Source organism: Bidens hawaiensis, unplaced genomic scaffold (genome assembly GCF_021521415.1).
Source record: "Bidens hawaiensis isolate Kalapana, Puna unplaced genomic scaffold, B.hawaiensis_p1.1 tig00001960_1, whole genome shotgun sequence".
In the NCBI taxonomy this organism is placed as follows: Eukaryota; Viridiplantae; Streptophyta; class Magnoliopsida; order Asterales; family Asteraceae; genus Bidens; species Bidens hawaiensis.
The window spans coordinates 998328-1019349 of NW_027491108.1; the positions used below are offsets into that span (position 1 = coordinate 998328).

Here is a 21022-nt window from a genome sequence, read left to right on the forward strand (position 1 = left end):
CCCTTGCTACAACTCAAAAAAAAAAAAAACTCTCTCAAACATCAAAGATTCAAGGTTATCTTCTTAAGTGTTCTTGAAGGATTTTGGTCTTTCATCTTAATTAGTTTATGTAGCCTTATTAATACTTGTTTATGGTTGTGCAACATATATATAATATACACCCCTTGTTTACCTTTGGTATTTACTTCTCCGATTCCGGTCTGTGAGGTTTCGGACCCCATAAGGCAAGGCTTCATGGAGGACTTCGTGTCCTTGATATATATACATCTATATAACTTGTTCATACATATTAATCTTGCTTATTTTAGTTTGTTGGTCATGTTTACAAGTTCCATGGTTATGGGTTTTTAAAAGTCTATGCTTCGGTTTAACCGTAAATAGCTCTAAACCGTAAACCGAACTTTGTTACTAGTTTTGTTTGTTTAAACATACTTAGTGTTAGATCTAAGTTTCTAAAATCATTTTTACAAATTCTATGGTTATGGGTGTGTAGAATCTTACCTCGGTCTTAACCCGAAACACGATCCGAATCGAAAACCGAACTTTTGTTTAAAGACTTTATTGTTAACTTTTGGTATTTTTTATTTGTACATTATTATACAAGTTCTTTAGTGTTTGGACATGTGGAAACCATCTATGAACTTGTTGTGAGATGGAAACCGAACCAAACCGATTCTTGCTCGCTTAAGACACACAAGTGTGTTTTTTTAGCCATCAAGACTTGTATATTTCTTTAAAAATAGTTACAAATTGATTTTTAAATATTTTCTTAAGTACTTGAAAATGTTGGATCCAACTTGATCTCATAACAAAGTTTGGACCGACAAAACCGAACACTCGCTTAACGTGCGTTGTTAGTTCTAAAACAATGGAACTACATACTTGGTTAAGTCTTATTAAATTTTATTGAGTTATCTCATAACATTCAATATTTTGGAAAGTTGACTTTGGGTTTGACCAATTATCAAGACCCGAACCGACAACCCGAACACTCGATAAAAAAACCCGTTTTAGTATCTTTATTCCAAAGGGATTTGCATTCTTGCATTTTACCCACCTTATTACTTAACATAGGTTGAGTAAATATTAAGGTTAGATACTTTAACCCGGTTTCGAGCAAACTTACATTTTTAAAGGGTTATTGTTATAAATTCTTAAATAGTCATATTTTAAACCTTGAACTTTAATTATTTATATTTCTCAACATTTATTTTGTTTAAAGACCTTCAAGACAACCTTTCTAAATTCAAGACTTCTTTTCTTTTTAGGCATTGTGCGTTAAACTCGTCGTTCCGACAAATCTCCAAATTATCATCTTTCAAGTTTACCACTTGAAGGTGAGTACTTCATACCCCATTTTCCATCTTTTATTTTGAGGGTGACATTTCATACTTATTCAACCAAATGCTTTATATTTGAATCTTAAACCACAAACGTAGTTGTATACTTTACCTAAATAATTGCTCGATTTGGTGTTCTATGCTTATATGCCTATGTGTTTATCGCTTTTGGTTGGTGGAACTATAAAATCCTAGACTATTTGGCATCCCCTTATAGCAAGGTGTCGTTAACGTAATGCAATTAACGATAACTATAAAATCCTAGACTATTTGGCATCCCCTTATAGCTAGGTGTCGCTAATGTGTTTAGCGATATCTATTTATCCAAATTACCACTTTTATTTATCGTTTCGTATGCAAGTTTTGTGGTTATCTTTATTATATACTAATATGATTAAACTTATGAATTGCTCACCGACCTTTGTGTTGACAAACTTTATTTTATGAAATGTTGCAGGTTTGCATCTTGGTTGATTTATGATTGTGAAGAAAACGACATCAAAGACCTTAGGATATTAGTAAAAATGAACAATATCAATTTGCCATATTTTGTGATATCTTGTTTATGGTTATTTTATGGATAATTGTTATGTGACATTTTCGATGTTGTGAAATGAAATGAGTTTATTAAATACTGTCACTTTAATTAGTGTCATGTGCTTATGGACAATCGTTACACCTCGGCATGTTCCGCCGCCTTTGGTCGAGGTGTGACAAAAATGCATACCCTATCCGTACCCTACGGGTAGGGTCGGGTACGGGTTCAGGTATCAAAAACCCGGGTATTAGAAAAACCGGTTCCGGGTATTTTTTCGGATTCGGTTCCGGGTTCGGGTTTTTTGCAATGTTGTAAAACTCACTAGGCGGCCGACCCCCTTGTAGGGAGTACTCGGCTTGTACTAGGGCATGATAAATATAACGTAAAATAATTATTGGATATTATATATATGTTAAGGCAAGCATAATTCAGATCAAAATAAGCATAATTCATATGAAAAAAAATATATATAATTCAAAAAATTCATGTTTTGTTGTTATTTTTCATTTTTTACTAAAATAAATAATTAAGTAAATAAAAATTGGTGGCCGAGTTGACCTTGGAGGCCGAGTAATCCCGAGTACTTCGACTTTTGACCAAGTTGGACTTTGACGAGTAATGGTGACCGAGTTGTGAAAAGGGCCAAGGTTGATATCCGAGGACCTTGGAGTCGCCGATTCCAAGGCTTTGGAATCTGAATTTTACAACACTGGTTTTTTGTGCACCTCTAGTTAGGGGTGAACAAGCGCGTCAGACCCACGAGACTTGTTTAGTGGTATTCTCAACAAACGGGAACCGACCCTATTGTATATAACCGGGTCTAATCGGTTCATGTATATAACCGACCCGGACCCGTTTAATGGTATTCTTAGGACCCAAGAACTTACCCTATTGTAAATAACTTGGTCTAATCCGGTTCAGGCCTCGCAAGTCTTACCCGATTTCTGCTCACCTCTTACGAAACGAAAGTATATATGTTTATTTATATATTTTGGGATTAAGTTTTTGTGCATTTAGCTAACTATTTAATGAGTAACTAATAAGAGGATGGTGGTGAGATCCAAAACACACCAACACAAACCACATCACGCATCTCTTTCACTCCGATTCTCAACCAAAATCCCGTTTCCAACTTCTCGATCTTGTACTCTCTCGTTCAAGGTATAGTTCGGGTGCCACGTTAATCCCGGGCAGTACATACTAGTACATACTGCTTCAGCTGTTGTACACTGGAAGACAGACGGGTTTACCGAGATAACCCGAAATCCGTTTTAAGGGACCTGTATTGAACACGAATTCTCAGTCATCACCTAATTCACTTTGCTTCCTTTCATTTAAGTTATTTTGTATTCTTAGTTATTGTTTATAATCTTTTGTTCTACTTTATTTTTGTTTCGTCCTAACTCACGTTATTGTTATAGCATTTATTTTCTTGCATTGTAATTTACTGTTTTGATTATTTCATGTATTGTAATTCCATTGTGAGATAAGTAGTTTAAATACATAACTTCAAGTTATTTACTATAATATTGTATTTGAGTAATTAATACTTAGATATGAAGAAGTACAATAAAAATAATTCATTATTTTAATAAAATATGATTAAGAGATGAGTTGTTCTAAACATGAGAGGTTTACAAAGGAACGTAGAGTTATGAAAATATTTTAGGTTGTGGTGGTGTTGGATCTCATTAAATTTAAATGATAACAATGGATTGGATGGCGATGTTGAATGGTTGGTGGAATTGTTGTAAACAAAAAGAGGACAGACTCAAATAAACGAAGGATGTTATTTCACTTATTATTTGCATGTGTCAAACTCAAAGCCGGCAAAACACTAACATAAGTAATAACAATAAAAACAACATTTGAGTCATCAATTCATAAAATAAAATGTTCAAGAGAAAATTTTGACTTAGAAAATAAAAATAAGTGTTTTTGTTTTACTTATATCTAATAATTGATTTAAATAATTAGCGAAAACTAAAATGGGTTAAGCCATCTGCTTACTCGCAGATAAGCTAAACCCCGGATTCCGTATACCCGGGGGGGGGGGGGGGGGGGCTAAGACTCAAGATGGGTAACATGTCTCGTCATGAGTTGTGAGCAAGTTAATTGAAAGTATGGTTGGTTCTACCCTAGCTTCATGTATCATATCTCTATTTCACATCAGCGTCACATCATATTTTCTAATCTTTCCATATCCCTTCTTCAAGTGCATGATGTCATTTTAAAAATTACAAATGTGTAATTTATTAACTTTTCTCTCTCATACCAAAAGTCATCCCAAACACCCCTAAGTACGGAAAAAGATACCACCTCGCCCGCCCTTTCGAGTTTCAAGTTTCACACCTTCTATAACACCGAGGAAAAATAGTCATAAATGAGCTACATAAAAGTATTTAAAAAGGTGAGCATGAAAATATAAAATCAATGATTGGTGATAACATTAATAATATAAAAGATGACACCATTGATATGAAATGTTCCTAGCTACCACACACCCTAAAATTGGATTGGGACCCATGAAGAAAACCAACCCATAAATAATGCGGTCCTTATTTGGTAAAGTTTTATGCTCATTCCCTAAATAACGATCTTAAATTTCATTTATCTTTTAGACCATATGAAGCTTTGTAGACGTGCATGAATATCTATCTCATTCTCACCAAAGTGATACAATAAGTTTATAGATTCTAAGTGGCATAGAGATAATACTATCATTTGGTTTAAACTTTGTTATGGAACTATAACCGAATAAAAAGTTGGGAGAATACTTCTTGATGCTCGGTGAAGAAGGATGACTCTCTTGAACAGATAAAATCAGATTAAAACAATAGAACGGAGGGTGGAAGTGGATGTATTGAATGCATGATCTCCTCCACTATTTGTAGGCAAAATTTTGTTCGAACACGATCATGCCTTTATTGATGCTCTCGGATGGTTATACGGTTTGCAGCTTTTTGTCAGTTTTGTCAAAGCACGGGTGAGATTTAGCGGTTCATGTCGACCCACGCGTGCCAATTTGGTGAGCACAACAAATGCTTTACAAATCCTGTCAGCCTGGTCATGCCGTTTAGGATGTACGACCCTACTTTGTCTGGATTGTTGCCAACCCAGACATGTTTTTTGTCAACACGGGAGTGCCTTTTCTAAATCCTTGTCGGGCCAAGCGTGCTTAATGGGAGACAGGACCATGTCTACTGAGGCTTGTCCGTGTATGATATGGGCACAACATGCTTCAAGTTTGGTTCGGGGGATTTGGAGTGGCATGACCTTAATGAAATTCTTCATTTTTTTGTCTAGTTTTAGTTTTGTTTCTTTTTCACCGAATGCCTAAATACTCCTGCAAACTTACAAACAAGCAGATTGAAGGGTCTAATAATGTAAAAGGCAATTAAAATAGTCAAGCATATAAATACAAATATATAAGTGCGACCGGAGTTTGGTATTTTTCAAGCATATAAATACTAACATACCTACTGTGGCAATTTCTAACACTGCCCGAACAAGACACAAAAATAATCAAGTTTTCGGTGCACATCAAACCCGTTTAAAAAATGGGTCGTGTTGGGTTGACTGTTTAGTTAACCATGTCAAGAACCCACCAACCCATTTAACCCATTTCTTTTGCAACCCACTAACTCGATTGGCACATTTACAGCTTGATTACCACTTGCCAACTTGTATGACACGTTTAATTAAATGGGTTAAACGGATCGTGCTCGGTTACACAACTTTAAGTGCATGTGGGTTAGGGTTGATGTTTTTGACAAGAATAAATATATGTGTCATGTTCGGGTTGAACAATTCAACCCGTCAACCTGACACAATTGTCACCCTTAAATATACCTCTTAGTCCCCATCTTGGCCTTTGCACACCTGCGTTTCCAGTTTCCCAGATCAGGAAGTTATCCTGCCTTCAATATGAAAAAACCATCACCTGAAAATGCATAATAAAAACATATTTTTATTACTTTTTTTGTAAAAAAATATGATAAAAAACCCTTTTAAGATGAAGGGAGATCACACCATTGATCTTTTGTGTATGTCAGATGTGGATGCAAATATCTTATTCACCAATAATCGCCACAGCTACATGATCCATTCTTAAACAAATGAAACCGATTCGCATCTCTAACCAAAAACTCCCTTTGCACAATTTTAGATATATACTTTGTCACCGTATGGCAATCCTCACAAACCCGTAAATTCTTCATCACCTGCAACCGCGTTCCAGCCTTTGTATTTAATAAACCAAATGCAATTGCAAGTCTTTCGCTATGCCCACAAAGAATATCCCTTTTCTCATCTTCATTCACATCATGAAACACAGATTTCAAGTTAGGAACATACCCTTCTTTACCTATTAAATCATAAAGAACCTCAAGCAACTTCTTAACCTCCTCATATTGTTCAAAAAACTTATCCCCACTACTAAAAGCATAAATCTTTTTATTAATTTCCACCCAACTTTTACCAGCTTCCTTCTTAAGCCCCTTAGATTTAATCGATTTTCTCACCATTCTAACTTGATCCCATTTCCCTAAAGATGCATACGCGTTCGAAACTAATATATAATGCCCTGTATTTGATGAATTTAATTTAATAATATGTTGTGAAGCGCGCTCTGCTATTTCCTTGTGCCCGCTTGCTCGGCTAGCACTAAGTAGAGAGCCCCATATGCTTGCATCGGGTTTTACTGGCATTGAAAGTATGAACTTTTCGGCTTCGGTTGACCTCCCGGACCGTGCAAGAAGGTCAACTACACATGCATAATGTTCAATCTTTGGGTCAATGTTGTAATCCTTTTTCATCTGGTTAAAGTAAAATCGTCCCTTTTCTACCAATCCTGAATGACTACACGCAAAGATGACCGCAAGAAACGCGATTTGATCCGGAACGGTACCGGAAGCTTTCATATCCTCAAACGCGGTTGTGGCCATTGTTCCGTGACCGTACATCCCGTACGTGTATATCAACGCGGTCCATGTCACCACGTCTCGATTTTTCATATGCTCGAAAACGAGAACCGAGTTTCTCAAATCGCCACATTTTGAGTACGTTTCGATAAGCGCGTTACAAATTGGAATGTTTGACCCGAAACCCGACTTTAAAACACAACCATGAATCTCTTTACCTTGTCTTTTAGCTCCTAGGGTTGAACATAAGGGCAATGCGCATAAAATCGTAGTCATATTTGGTACTATTCCCTCGAGTCGCATTCGTGTGATCATTTCAAACCCTAGATTATACTCTTCTGAATATGAACATGCAGAAATAATGGTGTTCCATGATATAATATCGCGGTCTTTCATGTCCTCAAATTGGTTCAGTGCATCTTCCATGCTACCACATTTAGCATGCACATCAATAAGAGCGTTTCTAATAATCACACACGCGTTAAATCCGGTTTTAATTGTTTCACATTGGATCTCTTTTGCTAATGTTAAGTTCTTCCAAAGGGTGCACATAGAAAGAATTGTCACATATGTCACAAAATCAGGTTTTATGCCTATTTTCATAAGTCTAAAAGTTGCCAAGGCGTCTCCATACCGTGATGCTTTGATAATACCGTTTATTAACGCGTTCCATGATGTCAAATCCCGGTTTTTCATTTTGTTGAATATATCTTTTGCTGCTTGCAAAGAACCACATTTTGAGTACATACCAATAAGGATATTACTTGTTTTCATGTCGCATTCGTACTCATTTACATCTAAGTAATTATGCACAAATCTTCCCGATTCCAAGTCGCCTACGTGACTGCACGCACAAAGAACCAAAGTGATTGTCAATATATCCGGTTTGTGTCGCTCACGCAGCATTTCCATAAATAATTTGACCGATTCTTGATACAAATAAGCTTGCGAGTAACCGGAGATTACAGTATTCCAAGTAATATCGTCTCTAACATCCATCTCACTAAAAACCCGTTCGCATTCTTCTAAGCTATCGAATTTGAAGTACATCGAAAGAAGAGCGTTGCAGACTCGCGTGTCGACATCAACGCCGAGCTTAAAACTCAAACCATGAACCATGTGACCTTCTGCAACCACACTCAGCCCGGGTAGAACACTCGAGAGCATGAACGAATCAGGCCTCACGCCGACCGTCCTGGACCGGCAAAACATCTCCAAACCATGCTCCCACCTTTCGTGCGCACAATAACCCGAAACCAACGTGTTCCAAGAAACTACATCTCTCTTAGGCATTTCGTCGAACACCCGGCGTGCGCCATCAAGTTGTCCGAATCTGGAGTACATATCAACCAAAGCATTGGCAATATACAAATCGGATGCAAACCCAAGATGCAAGACATGCTGGTGAACAGTCTTGCCTGTTTGGGGGTGCAGTAACCCGGCACAAGCATTGATAACCGAAGGGAAAGTGAAGGTGTCGGGTGTAATAATAAGAAGGCTCATTTGGGAATAATAATATAAAGCTTGGGTGAAGAAGGCGTTGTGAGTCATGGCTCGGATGATGGTGTTCCATTGGTAAACGTTGGCCGTAGGGGAAACGGAGGCGAATATTAATGAGGATGAGTTTGGGGAGTTGAAGTGAGAGTATTTGGTGATGAGTTTGCCGGAGAAGAAGACCGTTTGATGGAGTCCTGAGGTGATTAAAACTGAATGGATTTTGTCAAGCTGTTTGATGTTTGATGCCCAACACACTGCTTTTGAGATGAGATTCAACATTGAAGATGTATTGGTTAAACGTCTCATAAGCAGTTTTGATGGACCCAAAAGCTTTTCTCATGGCATGCATGCGGAAAATTTCGAGGGTTAATTGTCTATTTTGTTCTTATTTTTATATGTGCAAGTTTAGAGTTGTATACTTGTATAGCTCTCTAACTTGTTTTCAAAGCAGGGAACTTTTTTTCCTTACACATATAGAGGAAGTCCCGGTTTATGAAACGGATGATTAAGATTGTGGATCGAAATTACATCTGTTGATGCGAAACTCGAAAGCATTTCTATTTTTTCTCATCTTTACTATTTGATACAGAAAGAAAATGCACAAATCGAGCGAACCTGGTGTCAAAAGATCAGGCTAGCCGATTAAAACAATTATATTTGTTCATCCAGATTACCAATTTGTGGCGTAATTTATAGATTCATTCCATTGAGTTCATTCATTATCATAAGTAATTGTTCTTTGAAAACAATCCAAGAACACATAAAGGTGTGCACTCAAACCAATTAATCTTATATTTAAAGAAAGATTCACTGCTTGACACTGACATATATGTTATATCTTTATTGCAGTTCTGGTTTAGTGAGATTTTGGCAAGATACAAAAACCCTTGCTTGATAGATATATGTTATCAATCTTATAGGTACTTTATTTACTCATTTTATTTCTATACTATCACTATAGTTACTTTACTAACTAGCCTGCATAAAACGGTTTTACTTGGTTGTATTGCATATAATTTTGTGAATTGTGATGGTGTATATTAATACTGGGGAGAAACCAAGCATGAGCACAATCGAAAGTTTGAAATTCTTGGCATGAACTCTAGGTATTTACATTAGTCATGTATTGCATGTTTCATGTTTTTGTCCTGTTTTGATTCATTTAAAAATCTTTTTTTATAGAACTTCACGAGATGGGCCCCCGAATGGAGTTGAAACCAAAAGATCAAGACGTCAGTCTTAATCCAAGTCATATAATGTGAATATTCAGTTATGAGAGCCGCTTACATCCCAATTGAGGTAAATAGTTTATTTAGATTATGTTCAAAACAACTTATCTTGAAACAAACAACCCGAGCTTGAGCTTGAGCTCTCGTAAGTTAAGCGAGCTGAGCTTGAGCTTGACTCGTTTAACTTCATAGAGCTCAAACTCTTCTCATGAGTAAGTTTTCAAGCTTGAGCTTGCTCGGGGGCTATGCTTGTTATTTATTCGTTAGTTAATTATATGTCCCCAAATTGCCTCTTGATTAAAATCGTACAAAAATTTGCTAATAGCTTATATCACCTAACAAACAAAAGAATGGTTAGTTGTTTTTAGTTGCAATCACTAAAATTGAATTATATGTATCTTCAGTAAACAACTTGTTCGTGTTCGTTGTTAAAATAACTAAATAAATAAAATTAATAATATTTAAAATATAATAAACGAACATTTCGGACGAACGCAAACGAACATATTACTGAATGTTCACGAACACAATGTGCCCTCTGTTCATGTTCGTTTGTCAAACTTACCGAGCGAAAGTCTTTGCTTATGTTCGTTCTTTTAATTAAACGGACAAACATAAACGAACTTCCCGTCAAACGGTTTGCATAACTTTCAGTTTGTTTACAGTTTTAAGACCATGTAATGTACTTGAATAGTGTACTTGAGCATTCCACATTACATTTCTACAATTGTTAGCTAATCACTTAACGAATGAATTGTAAGTCAATATGAAAGATAAAGTTTTTTTTAAAAAGCTTTCAAAAATCTTTGCACTCCATGGATTTGACAGGTAGTTTAATACCAACTGCAATATAAGGCTATTTGATACCAAATTTGTTTAAAAGGACACACAGTGAAATAGTCATCTAAACTTTTACAGCATAGTTGTTTGACATAATGTCACACCTTATGTTTGAAGTTGACAGACACCATTTCGTATCAAACATAACGTGTTTGGTCCCTAAAACAAATGGAGATTAACTACAGGCTAAAACTTTCAAAAATGACTAGAAAATACCCTTCGTATAAAAACCAAAAAAAAGATATAAAAAATGTCTATATAATTCTCGGTATAATGTAATACTAAAGAACTACTTGTGTTAAGACCTGGTATATTTCAAAGACTTTCATCTCCTAGCTCCAAGATGTGGAACTCGCAATTCTTGCTCGTGTGATCTACTCGAAGGGGAGGCGGTGTAGTGGGTAGCTCGGGTGAGCTTGGGTGGGGGCAAGTAGAGAGCCCTGTCCACCCTCATCAGTTTAATATAGTTTTCATAATCATATATATTTAGTACATTAATTATTCCACAAATTCAAGAAAAAAAATGACATAAATTACTCTACTTACCCATAAATTTCCATTGCAACAGACAAGCTCTCCAACATTTTATGCAACTCATCCAATTCAATACGAGACCTATCATTATAAACAAACCGAAAAACCCGACCCTCTAACTCAATCCAACTACACGCAACATCTTTTTTAACCCCACGACGCGTTAACAATGTTCTAACATTAGCTGCGTCGGCCCACATACCTCTTGCAGCAAAAATCTTTGAATGAAGCACACAAATGCCAGCGTTTAACTCGCGAGTACCAACAAGCTTTTGTGCCACTAATTCACCTAACTCAAAATTCTCATAAACTCTACAACAACTTAATAATGTTTCCCATGTATATGATGGAAGCTCAACTGGCAACTGTTTAACCAACTCATATGCCTCTGTTAACATCCCATTTCTACCAAGAACATCAATCATACATGCATAATGCTTGGCTTTAGGGACTATTTTCCACCTTTTTTTCCATTGATTTGTAGCACTCCCAACTCTCTTTAACCATACCCGAATGAGCACAACCGGTTAATAATCCTAGAAAAGTCAAATCATCGGGTCGGTAACCAGATTCTGTCATCGAAGAAAACAGTTTTAGGGCTTTTAAACCCGACCCGTGACACGCATGTGCCATAATCATCGCGTTCCATGAAATTGTGTCTTTTTTTATGGTGGTTTCGAAGATTAAATTAGCATTGTTTATAAACCCGCATTTGGAATACATAGATATTAATGAACAAACAACTGTTGAATCGTTTGCATACGCGCATTTGATTACACACGAGTGCATTGCTTTACCCAAACCATGTAGAGCAAGTGACCCACAAACAGATATTAAACCAGTGAATGTTACATGATCTGGTTTGATTCGGTTATGCAGCATCTGGGAGTAAAGATTGAAAGCCTCATCACTCTGAATCCCACAAATCATTATATTCCAAGTGGTTTGATCTTTAACCGGAATCCTCTTGAAAAAGATTCGAGCTTTTACAACCTCGTTTTCTTGAACATACCCTTGAAGAATTGTGTTCCACGAAACTATATTGCGGTTTGGCATGCTCTTAAAAAGCTCAAAAGCATGTTCTAAACTATTATTTTTAACATACCCGCTCATGATCGAGTTCCAAGCAACTGTATCTCGTTTAGGCATTGCATCAAACACTTTCCGCGCATTTTCAATCTGATTGTTTTGCACGAAACCTTGAATCATCACAGTCCACGCGATTACATCTTTTGTAGGCATTTCGTCAAACAACTTCCGCGCTATCACCATCTTCCCAGATTTCGTAAAACAACGTATGACAGTTGTCCATGACGCCACATCAAGCTCACACGCCGTAACAAACAACCTCCACAACGACTTAACATCTCCCGTCTCAGCATAACCAGTTAACATTGCATTGTTGATCAACACATCCTCAAACGGACACACATTAAACAACCCTTTTGCCTCCTCCACAAGCCCTACACAAAAACACCCTTCAATAATAATAGCCCAAGATCTCGAATTCTTGGCGGGAATTTGGTCAAACAAGTTTCTTGCTTCATCGATTCTCATGTTCTTCGTGTACCCGGACAACATAGCATTCCAACAGACCACATTCTTATCAGTCATGGAATCAAACAACATTCTGGAGTCATCCAATCTCCCACACTTGGCGTAGCCGTCCAACATTGCGGTCCAGGACAGGACATTTCGGCTCGGCATTTCGTCGAACACCTTGCGGGCGGCTAAAATGAAGCCGTTTTTGAGGTACCCAGAAATGAGACAATTCCATGTGACAATGTTCTTGATTGGCATCTCATGGAACAGACTGAGTGCGGATTTGATGTCACCATTTCTGAAGAATGTGGTGATTTTTGTGTTGCATTGGTATAAAGAACTGGAACTTGTATTGGAATTGGAACACAGAAGACGGCAATGAGAGTGAATTGCTGTAAATTGGAAGTGTGCATGCTTGAGTGAAGTAATCATATAAATATATATATATGTTTGGTATCAAATTCTTGATCATGGAAGTGTTTGGTGGTTGGACCCTGGTAATACCGGATGAAGTTCACGGTTGCAAATTTTACCACTAGAAAATTTTACTTGTTAGGTGTTTGGTGGTTGGAAATTTTATTTGTTTTCTTTTTTTTTCAATAATCATATGGGTGGCTTTTATAGGTTATATCACGTAAACTATTGTGTTATCCGACGCGTTGTGTTACTGCATTCTTGGTTTTAAAAAACGCGCTTAAAGCGCACCAAGGCGCAAGCTACATCGCTTTTGTGTACATAAGGCACACTATGTGCAAGAAGCACAGCAAAAAAATGCACCAAATTAAGTCAGTATTGGTTACGTTCGTAACGACACTATAATTAAACCCAAAAAATAAATTCGTTGAATTAAAATATAAAAGATTAACATAGACAAAAATTAAAATATTTAAAACGTCGTGGGCGTTAGTAAACCCTAAACTTTGTCGATCCCGGGCGTTGTGATGCTGAGTAGACGTGAATTAGGTTGGTTGCATTCGCTATGGTACTAGAACGTACTAAAACAAAAGGTTGGTAAAACCTGAGCGTTGCCGGTTTCGGGCATTGCGCCAGTGAGTCAACAAAACCTGAGCGTTGTTGGTATCAAGCGTTACGATGTTGAGTTGAAATGAATTCGGTTGATTCTGATTACTTTTGATACAAAAAAACAAAACAAAAAAATAAAGTTGACGTGACCCAATAATGGTCCACCACTTGACCCAATTGAAGCTTTCAGATTTAATTTTAATCTTATGTGATAATAATAATTAATGAATTATATGGATTTTAATTTTAATAATCTTGTTAGGAAAAGACTCTGGATATGCCTGGTAAAAAACTTTTAGGAGTTTTTAATTTTAAGTTTTTGCTTAATAAAAATTATTATTATTATAAATTGATAAAAATAAATTATAGCGAATGCAACGCGCAACGCACGAGCACTCATACTAATCTTTTAAAAAGTTAATAATTATAAATTAATAAAAATAAGCAATCACAAACATTCCTAAGTACGGAAAAAGATACCACCTCGTCCGCCCTTTCGAGTTTCAAGTTTCACACCTTCTATAACACCGAGGAAAAATAGTCATAAATGAGCTATATAAAAGTATTTAAAAAGGTGAGCATGAAAATATAAAATCAATGATTGGTGATAACATTAATAATATAAAAGATGACACCATTGATATGAAATGTTCCTAGCTACCACACACCCTAAAATTGGATTGGGACCCATGAAGAAAACCAACCCATAAATAATGCGGTCCTTATTTGGTAAAGTTTTATGCTCATTCCCTAAATAACGATCTTAAATTTCATTTATCTTTTAGACCATATGAAGCTTTGTAGACGTGCATGAATATCTATCTCATTCTCACCAAAGTGATACAATAACTTTAGCTTCTAATAAGTGGCAATGGCATAAAGATAATACTATCATTTGGTTTAAATTTTGTTATGAAACTATAACCAAATAAAAAGTTGGTAGAATACTTCTTGATGCTCGGTGAAGAATGATGACTCTCTTGAACAGATAAAATCAGATAAAAACAATAGAATGGAGGGTGGAAGTGGATGTATTGAATGCATGATCTCCTCCACTATCTGTAGGCAAAATTTTGTTCGAGCACGATCACGCCTTAATTGATGCTCTCGGATGGTTGTACGATTTGCAGTCTTTTGTCAGTTTTGTCAAAGCACGGGCGAGATTTAGCGGTTCATGTCGACCCACACGAGCTAATTTGGGGAGCACAACCGTGGCTTTCACAAATATTGTCAGCATGGTCATGCCGTTTAGGATGCACGACCATGCTTTCTATGGTTCTAAGGGCATCTCCAGTGGTAAACTTACAAGTGATTTGAAATCTGTGGAGAAGAGAGAGTGCCATATGAAGGAGAAAAAGAAGAGAAGAGATTGTATTTTTAACGTGGGTGCTTATGAGATAAAAGTAAAGAGAGACGAGAGAAAAATGAAAGAAAAATGGTGAGACAGTGTTGATGCGAAGGTGTAAGAAAATAAAAACACCTCCACAATTGGAGATGCTTAATAACTAGTTGTCGCTTCTATTTGAACTATTTCATTTGTGACATGTGGTGAATGGTAAAAAAAAAAAAAAATAGCTGCTAAAAGAAAATGAAATATCTTTAATATTTATAAAATTTGAAAAACAGAAAACGATATGATAAAGAAAGAAAGAAAGAAAGAAAAAGACACGCCTAGCTTATCATCAAGGTTCCGACTTGAGGCACACACTGACATTCAAATATCTACTCTCCGTCATTTTCATGAATAATAATAATAAATCATCAAACAATTCTTCAAAATTTTCTGCAACCGTGTTGATACTTGTTTATCGCTGCTTCAGATGATCGACACAGTACTTTCTACCATCCACGGTTAATTTGATCCACAAGCATCAACAGATTTCATGTTTCTTCAATTTCAAACACAAATTATTATTCACTCATCTTGTTGTTCATACTCTTTGGATGACGTTTCAATTGAATTACTCTCGATTCGAGTGGAGATCGAGTACTGTTTCAGACGATGAATCATACAGTTCCTAATTTTGAAACGGACGAAGATTTTACTACACTGGAGCTGCGTAACAAATCAGCAATGTAAATTAGTTACCAATTGAATGACTATTTGATTCGAATTAGGGTTTAATTTCGGTTGTTCGATTTTGCAGGGGAGGAAATGATGATATTATGGAGCTGATATGGCATAACGGACAGGTTGTGATGCACAACCAGAATCCGAGATCTAATAAGAAGCCGGCTGCGGGGGTCTCGGTTCAGACCGCTGCAACCGGTGAAGAAGACACGGGGCCATCTAATAATGTTTTCATGCAGAAAGACGAGATGGCCTCGTGGCTTCATTATCCGGTGGAGGATAGTCCGTTAGACAATTATCTATACGGTAACGATCTCATGTATCCTCCACCGCCTGCTATAACCATAACCTCCGTGGCGCCTAATTCCATACCACCGACAGTAATGATTCCACCTCGGCCTCCTGTGTCAACATACCGGCGCGTGGAAGTTGAATTCACGAGACCTAGGAGTCCGGAACTAGGTCCGTCGAGTTCGTCGCCGGCGTTACTATCGGCGAAGCCCCAGGAATCTAGGGCTTCGCGTGTGTCGGATAAACCGGCGCCAATTTCTGGTATTGGCGCCAGAAGGGAAACGGAGACGTGCGACATGAGTGTGATGTCATCTCCAGGTTCAGGTGGGTCGGGAGCAAGCGCCGGTTTGGAGCCGGTGTCCGAAAGGCCGCCGCCAGCTACTGATGATCGGAAGCGCAAGGGTGTCGACACCGACGATAACGAGTGCCACATTGAGGTAATGAGGCTTTTTTTTTACGTTTAGGAAACTGAAAAACAGTGATTGTATCGAAACAGAACGTAAACCAGCAACAAGTTGTGTTGTTATTATTTTTGAAATAATAATATTATTATGATATAAAGGATCTTTTAAGCTAATAACTTAGTTGATAAATAGTGAAATTTTTTATATATTGAACACTTTGATTAAGATTCTGTAGAAGATTTAGAAATGTTATGGAAACTTCTGAGAGTATGATGATAAAAGTAAAATTCATAATATGATGTTCTGTGGTGGGAAAATCGTCAAGTTCAATGCATGCGTGGGTGTTTGTTGCCACGTCACACTTAAGTTCACTGACTAGCATGGCACGTGTATTGCCTGAAGATGTGTTATGTTCAATGAATGAGCAATGCAAACAAAACTGTGTCTCATAATTTATATACAAACATAACTACCAGATGTGTAAAAAAATGTTATATAATAATAATAATAATAATAATAATAATAATAATAATAGAAAGTTTGTTTCCCATCTACTGAGCAACTAATGTTTGTTATCAACACAATCAACCCAATAGAAAACTTGTTCACCCTATATCATGTTCACAAACTCGGTTGATATCATATGCTTACATGGAGGACTACTTTTAAGTGTTAACCTGAGTTTATTATCTATTATAGTTATTATTATTTATTTTTTAATTTTGTTTGTTAGTCGGTATCTATGCACGTCTAGTTAAATATTACGATAGTTACATTAGTTCATTATCTTATACATTATTTCATTATCTTATAATTCGGTCACTTCTATATTTAAATATAAATTTCATGTTGGGAGGTTAAATTTGATTTTATACTCGATGCAACATATCTCTACTATTATACCACCAATAACAACGTACACAAAGATGATGAATTTGCAATCCAACTCACTTATATTACTATAATCACCACAGCTTCCATTTCATTACAAGGTTTAAAGCAAAGTAGTCAAAAACATATATGGATTCATGTTCATGATCATTGTGTTAAGTTGTTATTATGGGATCATACTTAATAAATTAAGTAAAAATATACTTAACTTGGACTATCAAAGTAGAAATTAAGGAGGTGAACAGTAACAGTTTGAATTTATAAGCACTTTGTTCACGCTAAATAATATTTATGGCACATTCCATATATCATTATATTCTTTCATGTGAAGGACGTCGAGTTTGAATATGCTGATGGAAAGAAGCAATCTCACGTTGGATCAACCTCTACAAAAAGGACTCGTGCTGCAGAGGTCCACAATCTTACGGAGAGGGTTTGTGTTCTTCCTCTCAAATAGTAATATAAGAGAAAAACACCAAAGTGGTAATTTTTAAGTGTGTTACATATTTAAGGTCATATTAGAATAACTGCAGGTAAAAATCATGAGATAGGTGGATCTTTTGGTCGCGTATCTACTTTTGCTTGCCTAAATCCGTGTTAAATGCCACCCCAATAATATTAAAAGATTATATGAAATAAGTAATCTCACTTTTTGTGTATTGGCCAATAATAATCTCATATTTAAAAATCACTACCAATTGTCCCACCTTTCAACTACTTTTGTCACAATGGTCATTCGTTAAAAATTACTTAGCGTCGTTAAGTTTTTTCCTAGTTTCAAATTGATGTTTTAGGGCTTTTAACCGGAAGAAGTATACGAGTCGACCGATGTAAAACTTATCTCGAAATGGTGACCCAAACGACGAAACAATGTTTTAATTCGGGTGCTTGAATTTTCAATTAACAAAAATCAAGTTATTTGAACCACCGTTTCGAGATAAGTTTTACATCAGTCGACTCATATCGTTCTTCCAATCAAAAGCCTTAAAACATCGGTTTGAAACTAGGGAAAAAACATAACGACGTTAAGTATTTTTTAACGGGGGACCAGTGAGATAAAAATAGTTAAAAGGTGAGACTGTTGGTATTGATTTTTAAAGATGGGATTATTATCGGCCAATACACAAAATGTGGGATTATTTATTTTCAATTTTCCTAATATTAATACATAGGCGATATGGTGCTGCGTGTTACATTCATTATTGGTGGTAAAAAGTCAGATACGCCGTGGCTAAATAAGTTGTAACACACTTAGAAAATGGTTGCTTTCGTGATTTTGTCACAATATAATATCCGCATGGGTAGTTGCCAAATTTGTCGCCTTGTAATTATAATACTTGTGTAGAGACGTCGAGATAGGATTAATGAAAAGATGAAGGCCTTGCAAGAACTAATACCACGATGCAATAAGGTCGGTAGCACGCACATTCCTTAATTTTCAAGTTATATACAAAATTATTTATCAACCCTCTTAAACATCAAAATTATTTGTATTCTAGTCCGACAAAGCTTCAATGCTGGATGAAGCAATCGAATACTTGAAATCACTTCAAATGCAAGTTCAGGTATGTAAAACTCGAATAATCAAATGTTTTATTTTCTAATTATATAAGGCCCACAACTTAGTACTTGTGAATTTGCAGATGATGTCCATGGGATGCAACATGGTACCGATGATGTTCCCAGGTGTCCAACAATATGTGCCCCCGATGGCTATGGGTATGGGTATGGGAATGGGGATGAATGGTGCTATGGTTCCACACCCCGCCATACTTCCCAGTTCGTTACCGCCCAATCCTGCTGCAGCCGCAGCTCATCTCGGTCAACGGTTTCCAGTTCCAGTTCCAGGATTTAACATGCCACCGGTTAACATTGCGGGCCCTGCACCTAGTCAAGCAGCTAACATGACAGATCCAATGATGAATCCTTTGACTCTAAATAGTCAAAGTCAAAATCATCCAAGAGTTCCTAGTTTTGCGGATCCGTTTCAACATTACATTGGTCTCCATCCAACACAATTACCACTTCCTCAGGTATTATATATATTTTGTCTGATAATATTCATATATAACTCAGAGCTGACACTGTTGTTTTTGAGCAGAATCAAGGAGGTGTGCCCCCGGTTGGAACTAAACCTAGCAGCTGCAAAGATGCTACCAGCACCAATCATCATCAAACCGGTAAACCAAAATCTGAATTTACATGTCAATATAGTTGTAAACCATGGCTTTAAAGGAGACAAGCTGCAGGGTTAAGCCAGATTGGGCTCTGGCTAGAACTTAAATGAGCCAGCTTAGCTTTGCTATATTATTTTAACGAGCTGAAATGTTGACCACGAGCTGAAAAGCTTGAGACAGCTCGTGGCTCGACCAGCCGACTCATTAGTTTTGTTTAGTTTCTTACACATATTGATGTGTAAAAAAGAAATTTAGCATACACATATTACAAACTTTTTAAACAAGAGATTTATATACGGTACACTAACTGAAACGCTTTTCTATTAAACTAGTGAAAATGAACAAGAATCTATGTTCGTTTAATTAAATAAACGGGCATGAACATGCTTCTGGTTTGTTTTCTGTTACCTAGACAATTAAGCATGAACAGGCGCATAAGAAATTGTAATTTTTTTCAGGTTGATGATGCTTTGGAGGTTGTTTAGAGAACAGGCTTCGTAGCCGACTAAATTTTGTAGCTTAAGAAGGACTTGAGGATCAAAAGATTGTCGACTATCAACACCGGCTGGGTTTACTCATGTAATAATTATATATAGCGTTATTTGATTCTTTTTTTACCGTTACAAAATATATTAATTATTAAAAAGTAGAATTGGTCGCTAACCAACATGCATGTTGTTTGGTCGTTTCTTTCTCATCTTCTCGCCTGGTTCCTTTATATAATTTGTTATCATTTTTATTATGATGTTTGGTTTTTAAACATATAGTATGCTTCCTTGAAAAATTCACATGTTTTGCAATGTTTGCGTAAGGGAACACTGGACCGATCGGGTCGAATTTAGGAAGGAGACGACATCATAAACAATTTTCAAAAATATTTGCAATTTTGTGTACTTTATGTTTTGAAGTAGATTTTCAGTTTTAAGAGAATATGAACGCTGAAATAAATAATCTATGTCTTAGTGTAGATCTGTAGTTCTAGTAAAATGCAAACGCTTAAATAATTAAAATACGAAGCAAGAAGTTTTAAAAAGATGAATAATGATATTTTAAAAGAAGAAAAAGTTAAAAATAATAACAGAAACTGTCCACGCTCAATCAAACCAGTACCATACTCTTGATTCAACCAGTTAATTCGGTCCAGTACTTTATGTGGTTGTCGATTCAACTGGTCAGTCCGGTCCGGTCGTGACATCGGTGTTATTTTGGAATGAAGAAATCTACTATTATAATAAACAAACCAAACGGGACAACTTTATATAATAGTAACCAAGTTTCAAGTTTGTTTCAATTAGGTCACTCATATTTCGTTTTGTCTCAATTAGATCACTTAACTTTTAATTTTGTCTCAATTATGTCACTCAACTTTCAATGTGTCTCAATTAGATCACTCAACTTTCAATTTTAGCTTAATTAGGTCACTCAAATTTGGATAAATGTTCTAATACTATCTTTTTTACCCTCATATTATATGTTTATAAATAACTTAAACGTCACTAAAACCAACACTTTTTTATGTTTTATCAGTAAATGTATCACTTACGATAATATTGTGGTTGTCCCTCTCGTTTTACAACACAAATTGAAATTTAAGTGACCTAATTGAGACAAATTGAAAGTTGAGTGACCTGATTGGGACAAAACAAAATATGAGTGACTTAATTGAAACAAACTTGAAACTTGGTTACTATTCTATAATGTTTTCCCTAAAGAAAAATGTTGT

General features: G+C 36.2%; 2 protein-coding genes and 1 pseudogene across 2 annotated transcripts; 1 reads left to right on the forward strand and 2 right to left on the reverse strand.

Moving 5' to 3' along the window:
* Nucleotides 1–5954: 5954 nt before the first annotated feature.
* LOC143601837 (pentatricopeptide repeat-containing protein At3g03580-like) lies at nucleotides 5955–8576 on the reverse strand. The gene has a single exon (XM_077079138.1). The coding sequence runs from the start codon at nucleotides 8574–8576 to the stop codon at nucleotides 5955–5957; it is 2622 nt and encodes an 873-aa protein (XP_076935253.1).
* Nucleotides 8577–10867: 2291 nt separating this feature from the next.
* On the reverse strand, nucleotides 10868–12874 carry LOC143601845 (uncharacterized; annotated as a pseudogene).
* A 2597-nt stretch (nucleotides 12875–15471) lies between these two features.
* LOC143600312 (transcription factor PIF1-like) lies at nucleotides 15472–20003 on the forward strand. Its single transcript, XM_077078041.1, has 8 exons — nucleotides 15472–15541; nucleotides 15613–16264; nucleotides 17454–17555; nucleotides 18468–18533; nucleotides 18622–18687; nucleotides 18766–19155; nucleotides 19224–19302; nucleotides 19758–20003. Coding segments are annotated over exons 1-8 (1362 nt in total). The 5' UTR covers nucleotides 15472–15539; the 3' UTR covers nucleotides 19763–20003.
* The last annotated feature ends 1019 nt before the right edge of the window (nucleotides 20004–21022 follow it).